Here is an 11,909-nt window from a genome sequence, read left to right on the forward strand (position 1 = left end):
ACTGTGGTGTTCGATTTTTATTAATCCTCAGCTGTTCGCAGCAAGTAAATATCCCCTGACTTTCCAGGGCATACTTCACAGTCAGGATGGAGGCTGCAGAGCAGCTGTGAGTAGGCACATCCACACAGTGGTCTTCTGCGAATTAAACCTGTTTGATTTGCAACTTGCCTACAAGGTCGGGGGCCTGAGATTGTCACGAGTCAACCTTTAGTGCCCAGGCTCTCAGTGGGCTGCACACATTGGAAATGCATCTCTTGCTTAGGTCCCTGACGCAGGCGAAAAATAGGTGAAAAGGTCTGAGTTTGTTCGTTTTACAAGGCAACCGCTGGAAGAGACACCACCTCGCTCGAAATGCAGAGATCTACAAAGTCACTCTGTGCACCGAAGGCCTCCTTCAGCTCATCGCACCAGGCGTCCAGCACCTCCCTCAGCTCCACACACAGGCTCTCCGGGATGCTGAAGGAGTAGATCTGGACCCTGAGCCCGTCCTTTATCCTGGGGCAGGACGCCTGGACCGTGAACACCCTCAGCGGCGTGAGCGCCAGGCAGTTCTCGGCACTGTCCTCCATGGAGAAGGTGTATGACGCCGGGTAGCCCAGCAGCACCCCGACAATGGTGCAGAGGTTCCAGCCTGCGGGGACAACCTCGCTGGAGGACACCGGGCCGGTGGCCTCAGCGGCCCCTAAGTGGGCAAGGAGGGCGGCAAGGTGGCCCCTGATGGCCTCGGCCTCCGCTGGCCCGCAGAGAGCCGGGCGCTGCCGCCCCGCCGACACGTCCATGAAGGGCGCGGGGCGGGCGCGCAGCACGGCCAACAGCCTGCGCTGGGCGAGCCCCGGCTGCAGCAGCACGGCCGAGCCCTCCATGCCCAGCAAGTGCAGGCGGCCCGGGGCCAGCCCGGCCTCCCCGAGCCGGGCCAGGTACCGCCGCAGCTCGGCGGGGCCCGCCGCGCCGCAGTCGTACAGCAGGCCCGGCTTCAGCCCCGCCGCCACCGCCAGCACCTCCCCGGCCAGCTGCAGGGCACGGCCCGCCGGGAACCGCCACCGCCGCCCGGCCCCCAGCTCCTCCCGCGCCGCCGCCACCAGCGCCGGCGCCGACACGGCGCTGCCCGCCGGGCCCTCCACCCCCGGCCCGGCCGCTGGGCCCATGGCCGCGCTGCGCTAAACCACCGCCGGGCCCAGCGCTTCCGGGTCGGCCCCGGCGCTGGCGTGGGTGGGAGCCCGGGGCGGAGCGCTGGGGACCCGCCCGGGAAGGCCGCTCCGCCCCGGCCGCGGCCCAGGCCCGGATGGAGCGGCCTGGCCAGGCGGGCCGGGCCCAGGCGGGGCCGTCACAGCGTCACAGAATGTTGGGGATTGGAAGGGACCTCCAAAGATCACCTAATCCAATCCCCCTGCCGGTCCATCACCTCAGCACAGAGCCAGCTCGCAGCTTCCAGAGCATGCTTGCAGCTTTTGAGTTCTTTATTTTAAATATGTGTGTTTGTTTTGCATGTGTACACATACATAGAAAAGCAGGCTGGAAGAAGTGTCAGCCTCCCAGCTTGCAGCTACAAGACCAGTTAAAAGAGAGAAACACACAAGGTGATATTCTCCAGGCGATTTTAATAAAGCACAGATATTTTTTCTCCCCTCTAATGATCAGATATTTATATACAATGTATCAATAGCAGATTAAAAAAAAATATTACAGAATTGAAAATCTGAATCTATACATACCAGTCGCTTAAGCAAACAGCAGAAAACAGTGAAGCAGCTAGGGGTATTCCTGTAATCCCCTCCGTTTTGCACCACTTCCAAAACAAAAGACTGATGAAATTGAACAAAGATGACCAGATTTACAGACTTTATTGGGATTTAAGGCAAAGCACACTCGTTAAGAAAGACTTTTTTATATGTACAACGTGGGGCACGGCAGAGCGAGCGTCACTGTGCCGGCAGCGGCTGCGCCATGTGCATGGCGGGCGCCGGCATGGGCCACCCCTCCTGGTGGTTCTGCAGCAGCCGGTACAGCTGCTTCAGGTGAGCCACGATGTTGTCCTTGATGTCGGGCGTCGAGATCTGGAGCCGCACGCTGCCGCTGTCAAAGGAGCGCGTGAAGTCGCCGGAAAACATCTCGTAGATCATCCGGGCCACAACTGGGATGACCTATTCGAGAAAGAAGCCGGTTGTTTTAGCCTAATGGTCACACAGCACGCAACTGTTGTTTTGCAGGAATCCCCCTGGCCTGGGTGCAGGGGGTGGTTTCCACTGTGACCCAAAGCGTGCGCATAGATCAGTGCCACTCAGCACATGTAGCGTTTGTGTTTGCTGTGACAAAACCCACCAGCCCTGTGGGTGTTTCCCGGTGTCAGTAACCATGAGAGAGAAGAACAAGTCTCTGGCACCCATGGGCATCAACCCAGAGCCAACGCACCAGCCCCAGCAAGGCCAGCACATGGCACTTCAGCGCCTCAGCTCCTACCTGAACCACGATCAGCTTCCTCTCCCTGGGTTTTCCGTCAGGCCATTCTTCTCCAAAACAGAAGTAGATCTCATATGGTGGCTGTTTCTCAATTTGTCCCTTCTGATGGGCAATCAGCTCTAGGAAGGAAAGCAGAATGCTGTGGGGTTATCTGTCTTTTGTTTAGAAACACCTCATTAATCATCCCAGGTCTCACCTTCACAGTCCTTTGCCAGAGCTGCCTCTTACATTTACAGTTACAGCTTATTTCTTGCACCCAGAAGAGCTTTCTTTAAAAGCAAAGCCCACCAGTGCTTTTCGGAGCACTAAATGCTCACTAAATGTTCACTTTCTTGTGATGCAAACCTGCTCCATGGTCCACTGAAGGCAGGGAGGTGGTGGCCCCTACACGGGCTCCACACAGGAGCAAATTAACCAATGCATTTAGGCTGATCCTCAGTGCAGACCACCCTTTCTAGAAGTGCCCAGACCAGTATCCAAAGCTATTTCCCAGAAGCAGAAGCTACCTACCGCTTAGGAATGTCTCCAGGCAGAAGAGTTTGACTTTCTTCTGCCTCTCAATCAAATTTGGTGTGGTGGAGGAAGGCGCGCAGGGACCAGACCAGTACACCTTGCACTGGCAGAGCCGGACGGCGTAGATGGCATGGCCACTGACCTCCAGGATCAGTCCCCTGTCCATAACATCTAGCAGCCGACTGGTGAAGATCTTCTGCCTTTCGTTGGTGATTTGCTCCGTTCCTGGAAACTTGACTTGCTCCAAACTGATAGGCCCAAAGAGCTCTTCCTGGTCTGGCATGGGACCCAGCTCTCCATAGAACAGTCTGCATCCCTGCGGGTTGCTAACAGTCGTCGTCGCTCCAGTCTCCTTTCCTCGATATTCAAACTTGATTTCTAGGTCTGTCACTGAGAGAGAAACTGTCAGTATGGCTTTTCATGGACCTTTGCATCGGCAGCAGAGACACGCCACGCAATCCACGCTACAGTCACGGGGGTGTTTAATCTCTACACAGTTCTCCACGCTAACAAGCAAACAGCCACAGAAAAATAGTCAAAGCACTTTTTTTTTAAGAGTACAGGGAGAGAAGCACTACAAATCCATATACATACTTGGCAGAGAGCTGATCCAGAGCTCCGGGCTGCTGAAGAAGTCATGCTGCAGTGCAGTTGGTGGCATTTCCATATCCAGAGGTTCATTCTTTGGCCACACAGCTTCAGAGCTGCAGTTTTCTGCACTGGCTGGAGCCATTGGAGAATCTACAGAAAAGAAACAATTCTTCAGTAAACCAAGATTTTATTTCAAGCATGTACCAATTTACAAGCAAATACCTTCACTAATACATTAGTCTATGCCACCAACCATTGATATTGAGAAATGGAAATGTCTCTTGAATAGGGACATGCTGAGACTGATTCAATTCTTCTTCCTCTTCATCATCAAGATCATTATCCTTTTCATCCCAGGGAGCTGAGCCAGTGGAACCTGCGAACAAGCACATCCTTGTGGGCAGTTGACCAGTGTGAAACTGCAATGCATTTCTTGAAAAAACAATGTAATCTTCACATTGGCTTTGCACAATGTTGGAAATTTGTGTATTTTCTGAATATAAATTTAAAAAACAGGAAAACTCTGAACTGTACAACATACTATTTTCAGTTTAATATATAAATCTAGAAAGATAAGGATACAGAGAAACTATTGCCAACATTGGACTGTTTAGCAAACATGCAGCTGCGTACAGCTTTACTAATTTTAGTACAGGTACACTATGGTTCAAAGTCCACTTAGTTTAAGTACAGCCGGGTTTACACACGGCAGCTGCTTTCTGCTGTGCACAAAGGCAGCTCGAGAGTTAATGCCGCAGAGGGAAAGGAACTCGCTTTGGACAAATGCCTGCTCCGTAACCAGCCTTGTGTCAGCAAAGCCCTCACCTGGATTAATGATTGATCCCTGGGACTGCGGGATATCGCACACTTCATAAATTTTAATAGGATTCATAGGCACCTCCTTGGTGCCATCGTACATCAAATTAAATTCCCGGCTTTTGTTGAGAGCACATCGGAGCTGGGCTTTCCACTTTGCGGGGTCTGGCTCATCGACGCCTTCCTGGTACTTTCCCGTTTCCACAGCCCAAGCCTGGGGACAAAGTACATTGTGCTCAGTCCAGCCCTTTCAGCTGAGCAGCTTTTATCAGAAATCAAACTTCCAAACAAATTCACTTTAAAATCCTTCTCTTGCAGAAGCGTTAACTACAGCTCTTCTGATAACAGCAACGGAAATTCCTGTTTTAATAGCTTTTCCCATTAAAAGAAGGGGAAGGAAAAAAAAAAAAGATGTAAATCCAGATTTCCAAAACCCATTAGTAATTCTGAACATGCATCTTCAGACAAGTTAAGAAAGTATAAATTGTACAGGACTGTGCACTGAGTTTTTCCAGGTGTCTCAGGTTCAACATCAAAAGTCATTTTTGCCAGCGAGCCGTACCCTGCATAGGAGGAATGGACTTGGTTACGAAGGAGTAGAAGAGCAGCCACAGACATGCAGCTGCTCCTCTCCCTCTCTCACCCCAAAATCAGACTATCAGTCCAAGATCCCTCCAAAGCAGCAGCTAGAAATTCCTCCAAGGAGCGTAAGACTTATAATTAATGCCTTGGGATAAGAATATTAGGGACGGCAGCAACGAGTATTGGAAGTTTGCGGTGGACCTCTTAAGATTTAGGTAACAGTATTTAATGGTTTGATGCTAAGAACAGTCCAGCTACCACATCCTAAACCTAGTAGATGAAGCAAATAGCAGCAATCTTCCATGCAATCAGACATTACCAGGTCTTTGGTGGTCAGAAAGGGTTAAAGAACCCAACACCGTTTCAGGCAGTGCCAAGCCTGGCATCCAGGTGCACAAAGTGGTTTTTCTGAGGTCAAAGAAATAGGACAAAATGTGCCTGGAAACAGCTCCTGAGATACCTATCCAGCTCCTGGGCCAACAATTCAGCCCTTTGTGTCTGTTTAAGAGCCGTGGATATAGCGGAGCTCCCTCCTCCCTCACCTTGAAGATGGTGTTCTCCTCCTCGTGCTGCGGGCTGTGCCGAGTCGCGTGTTTCCAGGGGATCTGAAACCGCTTGGCCTCGCGGTTGAGCCAGATGAGCCCGGGGTACATCCCGCTGTCCACCTGCGCCACCAGCCACGGCTTCAAGCGAACTCTTCGCGGGTGTAACGCCATTGTCTGCAAAAGACGGGGGTAATAGAGGACCAGCTGCTAAAGGTTAGTTCAGACTCATATGCTTAAAAAAATATTCATGCAAAAGGACCCTACGCTGTCTTCCTATCTGTTACCTTACTGCGCATGGAAACCACTAATTCAGATTCAGCTTAATGACTCTTCTGCCAGGAGGAGATACAAACTCATCATGAAGCAGGTACCACGATTTTTACAAGAACAACCCACTATTAAATATTCCAGTAAGCAGAGACGGCACGTTATTTGTGTTAACTGAGGGCGAGCCCAAATCACACCTGAGTTGTAAATGCTGCGCAGGAGAAAAAGCCACAAACAAGCCACAGCAAGAAGAGGCAGCAGAATTTCAAAAGCCTCTGTGGACGCCTCAGCAAAGGGGCCAATCTCACCTAGTTCTTCCTCAGTCGTGTGAGATCCAGGAGGAGAAAAACTAGCGTGTGCCAAATCAGAGGCTTTTGCCCCAGTTGAGGTAAAGGTGGAAGCATCAGGCTGAAGTGGCGGGGAATGTTTTACTAGAGACAGACGTTCTTGTAAGTAATTTCATGACTTTTTCCTGGATGTATATAATCATTCGCAAACATCACTGACCTGTAATAACCAGGATGTTTATCCAGAAGGACATGAACTGCAAGTCTGCCTGCACTCGTGCTAAAAATCAAGTGATGTTGACTTAACGTTTAGGGGTTTTTTTTAAAAACAATGCTGTAGTTAAGTGATCAAAGCTGGGTCTGGTTAAGTGGCCCTGCATTGCTACTACATTTGCAGCCAACCAACAATATTTTTCTTGTGCAGAAGTCAAACGAACAAAATTAGTGACTGTCGCTCTGCAAGAAGAGGCAACATTTGGTATCTTTAGATTTTGAGAGGGGACTTTTAAACTAGATGTGTGCTTAGAAGGTGTATTTTCCATATTCATTTGTAAATCTTGAAACCGATGTGGGAAACTACAAATATTCCCATGAATAAAGCAGTTACAGGATAAGTAAAACCTTTGCCATAAGCCCTAAATCCTGCTGCAGGAATTACAAAATGTATCTAGTAGCAGAGATGGAGAAGATTATAAAATTCTATCCAAGAACTAGTCTAGGAACAGGTTTTATTTGTTCAAATACCCCTACGGATGCAAGTGTTCACACAAAATTAATCTGAGCATGACTTTATCTGTTAAGCAAAGAAAATGTTCAGATTCAATTGCAAATAATCTTTAAATGATAGTTTAAAAATGTGCTTCGTCAAGGACGTGGGTACATCAGCAGACTGCTTCCCAGGAGCTACGCAGGATCAGATAGCAATCATCAAAGTCATTTCTGTGCTTCTGAAACTCTGCTGTATTAGTTATCCATGACTAAAATGCTATCAGAATTAAACCTCCAGTAGTGTGTTTGCAAAGACACAAAGTCCAGGTTAATCCTGAACTTAGAAATGAGGCCAAAAGCTGGTATTGATTTCCCTTGCAAAGAAAAAAGAATTACATATCATTCTAACAAAAAAAATCCTAACTAAAGCTTGTCTCTACAACCTCTTTAATACTTTACAAGCAGCCTCCTCTGCTTCTAATAACATATGCTGTGCACGCACACATTTGCAAGACCAGGAATCAATTCAAAGCAGGGAGAAAAATTCCTGCCTCTCCCAAACCAAATCTATTTGGTCACACGGAGAGTGAGCTGGCACCGCTCTACGAGGTTTGAATAGTCCCTCGGATCCCAGACAGCGTCTGTCAATACGCAACATTACAATGCTTTATGACCTTTTATCGCCAATGACTTGTTGACACAATAACCGAGAGCAAATCAACTTGAATCCCGTTGCTGGGCTCAGACGGTGCGTCAGCCTCTTGCAGCCTTCAGTGGGGTCCAGTAACACCGCTCCGAGAGCTGAGTGAGCTCAGGCAACATCTTCATACTATTAATTGAATTTCCAAGGCTCGGCCCTCACTCAAGACTCCTTGGCCCACGTACTTGGGAATCCTCCAGTTTGCTTTATTCCACTCATACTGGCTGGCGCAGAGGGGTAATTAGCACATCCCCGTGCTGCTAATGCATCTCAGATCAGCGATACAATTATTCCCTGTACTATCATTATGTCGCACACTTTTCCTTGGAGGGAAGACATTCACCCCAACGACTCAAGCAAATTCAGGAACGAGCAGACACCCTGCAGCGACTTCGGCCGCAGGTGAGTGACCAAGGTCAGGGACAGCCCCAGTTCACCGCGGTGACTCTCGGGGCTCCGGCGCGGTGCCAGCCAGCATGACAACACACAGCACACCAGGAAACCGCCACCTGAAGCCCGTCCCGGCCTCGCTGCACAGATGCTTTCCCCTCTCCGCCTGCACACCGAAGTGTATTTATTCCGTGCTCCCGCTCCACCCCGCTCACGAAGCCTCTAAAGAAAGAAGGGATCTCTTCCAGGTTCATTGCTGCCATACCACGGACCTCATTCTTTGCTCATTACCTTTCTTTGATTACATTATCCTGTACTTCATGGATTTGTGTTCATTTTTTTCAAAGACGAGCAGCTCAGACCTTAACATTAGCATTCCCACAAAGGCTGAACTTTCATCCGAGTGTTCAACACTTTACCACCTCCCTACACTAGGAACCTATAGCTCCCGTGTTTCAGAGACCTATACGTCACTTTTCTCTCCACACATCACTTTCCTTGCAGCCACCCGCAGGGCAAGCGACGCACCTTGAGCACAATTAACTCTTCCAATTCACACTCCTTGTGCCCCAATCTGGTAACCCCATCCGTGCCTGGACAGCCTATTATCTGGGTAGTTACAGATAATTTGGGTTCTGAGGGTGGTAACAACTGTGGTCCGAAAACAGCTGTTGGTGACCAGAGCGGCGGGGCAAATATTACCCTTGCCCTAACTCTAGGCCTCGTTTTACGCCAACTTGAAAGACGTAGCCTAGGGCTAGTGCAGCACAAGCAACGGGAGCAGGAGGGGAAAGGAGCAATAAATAGACATTTTCAGCAGGATTTACCCTCCCGCCCGCATTTGGAGCCGGGCGACCCCCCCGCCCCGCTGCCTCCCTTCCAACCCGGGGCGAGCCGCTCCTGCCGGTCCCACGGCCCCGCTGCCCTCGCCGTGTTCTCCCGTTCCAACCGACCCCCCCGGTCACGCCACGGGAGCCCCACACGGAACGAGGCTCCACGCAGGGCGCGGTTCGCATCGCGACCCCCCTCTCGCCTCGCTCCGCGCATCAACTCACCCCGTTCCGGCGAGCGGGGAAGCGGCTCCGCGCCCGCGGGGGGGCTCTGGGCCGCCCCGCGGGGCCCCCCACGCGTGGGCGCAGCGGCGGGGCGGGCCGGGAACGGGCGAGGGGAGCGCGGCCGCGCCGGGGACTCGGCGGCCGCTCCGCCCTCACCTGCCCAGGTGCGCCGGGCGCAGCCGCGCCGCCCGCTCCGCCCCCGGCCGCGGGGGTGGGCGCCGCTCCGCGCCCGCGGGAGCTCCGCGGCTCCGGCCCCCGCCTCCCGCTCCGGGCTCAGGGGCGAGCGGACCATCCGCGGCCCCGGCGTTTCACCACATTTCTTGTTTTGGCTTTTATTTTTTTCCGTAGAATATTTAGGAAAGAAAACAAAATCGAAAGTTCTGGGGGGTTTTGTTTGCTTTCACTGTTCAAAGCACATTTAGCCCAGGCGATCCTCAGCGCAGAATAAAGACCCAACTTAAAGTCATCTATGAGGAACACAAAGCCACGGGCAGGCAGTTTTGCTGTGTTTTTTGGTTTTTTTTTTTCGTTTTCTGTTTTGTTTTTTCCTGAAAAGCTTCAATATGATCCATTTCCCCCAGCTCCATCCCCACTTGCACACCTACCTCTGGCTCTGGCGCATCCCCCTCCGGCCCGGCCGCAGTTTTCCACCCCGATCTCCGCCAGCCTCGCGTTTCGTTGCTTTTCCTCGTAGGTGGAGAATCATGACTCAGTGGTGAATCTTGGTTTCAAGAGATCACACAATACTTTACTCTTCAGTTTCAGTGAACCACAGAAAGAAAATAGTGGGAATTTCCCTTCTCCTTCCCATCATGAATGCTTTGGATAGTGCTGAACCCTGATTTTGGAAAGGCTCGCTCACATCCAAAGTGCAGTCCTGTACCAAAACTTTGGAACTATGCAAAATTTTAAGATCTTTACACACAGAGTAAAGTTAATTTACACACAGAACAGTTAATTCTGCATTTTTTTCTTGGAAAGTTTGCCTTGTATGATAAATACTTCAGGCTTCATTCATCACACAAATGTAGCCACTGAGAGGTAACATTTAGTAGGAGTTCATCAGCACATAGAAAAAACTTTATAGCAATAAAAAAAGACAATAAATGACACTCAAATGTTAGTGGTCTTTTCTTTTTTATGGACTAGGACTGCAGTGGTAGATTTTACATGCGATTGGTTTGTTGTACCTGACCATTTTTGACATGCAAAACAAGGGACAGTTGTTCCTGTAATAATACCATCAACCATGTTGTAAATCCTGCCCTATAAAACGGTCTGGCCAATTTGGTGAGCAACTGGGAAGAGATGTACAGAGACATGGGCTGAACTCCCAGCCCAAGCATGAGGGATCTTTGATCTCTTCTCAAACGAGCCAGCGCAAAAGCTGCCGTTCATCCTCCTTGCATTCCTCCTGTCCGCGTGTCCGTCCTGCCTGGCAATTTAAGGATTCTTCGGGTTTGCTTTCCTTCCTCGCCCTGGGAGCAGCCCTGGGCTGAGCTTTGCTCTTTCTAGGCCCCACTGCAAGGACATTTGAGCTCGCCCAACCCACAAGAGGGGTCTGAGCTAGTTAAAATAATGGAGCGATGCAGCAGAACGACCAGGCAAGAGCTGCTCCAGCGTGGGCGAAGGATTTAGCTTTGCCTCCAGTTTCATTGAAGCTGGTCCTCTCCCGCACCCTGTGCCTTTGTTACTGCCTCTGCTGCCTTCGCCGAGCGGTAACTCAGATGCCAAACACATGAGTCTTCCCAGCCCTCTGCAGGATTATTATTTTTAACCCCCCTTGAGTTTCTACCAGCCTCTGCTGAAGCATGTGGCAACATGTTGTGCTAGTGAACGGACGGGAAATAAGCTGTCTTTTTCCATGCTCTTGGCTGGGAAACTGCAGCTTTGGAGCTGTATAGGTGATAATCTAGGGACAGCTCTTCAGGCAGGACACGTCATCAGGTGGGGTTTTTTTGCAACTAATCATCCAAAGTGTTCACTCTGACATGAAATATAAAGCATTGATCCTAACCCTTCAGGGTGCCGAATAGCACCAACCTCTTGATGACAGTATTTTCTAGAAATCATTCTTTTTAGTTCTCACTGATTATATTTACCTCTACCTCCATCGTTTTTCTCAAACCAAATGAAGAAACCCTTGGACTGATAAACTGTACTTCATTAAGCGACATTCTACTGGCCAAGAGACAGCAGCTTGTTTGGTACAGTCTGCAGAGAAGACACTTTGGACAATGAGAGTATAAGCAGAGGAATTTTCATACCAGGAGCTATGGGGTTTAATTTATTTCAGTGCCAAATTAACACCAGTACTTTTATCACCATGATTGCACATCATGATACCTGTAATAGCACCAGCTCGGCTTTGTAACGCAGGTCTCTTGCAGTCCTTTGTTCCCTGCTGGAAAAGATTGGAGTCATCAAAACAAAGGGGAACCATTTTCTCTCCTGGGAACGGATCACCAAGTTCCCATAAGGCAAAACAAAATTATGCAATGAGGCAAGACAATGTCCCGGGCATGTGGAGTCTTGTTGTGTGCTCTCAGCGCTCACATTCCAGCACGGAACTTCGGTGCAGGAGAGCAGCACAAAATGGTGAAAGGCTTCACACCAGCGTGTGCAAAACTGCCCGGTTGTAGCACCCAAAAAGCTGCAATGAGCCCTTCTCACCCTGTTCCTGCATCAGCACCCTGACTTCTTAAAAGTGGTTTGTGACCCAGAGGTAACCGCTGCCCTCACCAGGTGTCAGCCAAGACTATTCAAGAATAATCATTGAGTAGAAAGAGCTATTTCTTCACATGGTCTTTATAACAGGGGACAGGGAAATAGAGACTACAATACAACTATTTTATAAATATTGCAATGACCACAGCTGCCAGAGGCTTCTGTCTAGCAGGTCCAGATAAGAGGCAAATGTTGGGGGATAGATCCAGTACAACTATTTTTGATGAGCCAGAGTCAGGGGCTGAAACTTGGCCTAAGATTACATGAATCA

At 50.0% G+C, this 11,909-nt stretch overlaps 2 protein-coding genes across 2 annotated transcripts; both read right to left on the reverse strand.

The window, feature by feature from the left end:
- Window positions 1–36: 36 nt before the first annotated feature.
- Window positions 37–1,148, reverse strand: LOC308049097 (UPF0739 protein C1orf74 homolog). Its single transcript, XM_080358527.1, has one exon. It carries the CDS (start codon window positions 1,143–1,145, stop codon window positions 312–314), a length of 834 nt encoding a protein of 277 aa, XP_080214653.1. The 5' UTR covers window positions 1,146–1,148; the 3' UTR covers window positions 37–311.
- A 771-nt stretch (window positions 1,149–1,919) lies between these two features.
- IRF6 (interferon regulatory factor 6) lies at window positions 1,920–5,675 on the reverse strand (the record flags this gene model as incomplete). Its single annotated transcript, XM_080358114.1, has 7 exons — window positions 1,920–2,141; window positions 2,458–2,576; window positions 2,968–3,360; window positions 3,565–3,711; window positions 3,815–3,937; window positions 4,387–4,591; window positions 5,502–5,675. 7 exons carry the CDS (start codon window positions 5,673–5,675, stop codon window positions 1,920–1,922), a joined length of 1,383 nt encoding a protein of 460 aa, XP_080214240.1.
- Window positions 5,676–11,909: the final 6,234 nt, after the last annotated feature.

The sequence above is a fragment of the Nesoenas mayeri genome (genome assembly GCF_963082525.1).
Source record: "Nesoenas mayeri genome assembly, chromosome: 23".
Lineage (NCBI taxonomy): Eukaryota > Metazoa > Chordata > Aves > Columbiformes > Columbidae > Nesoenas > Nesoenas mayeri.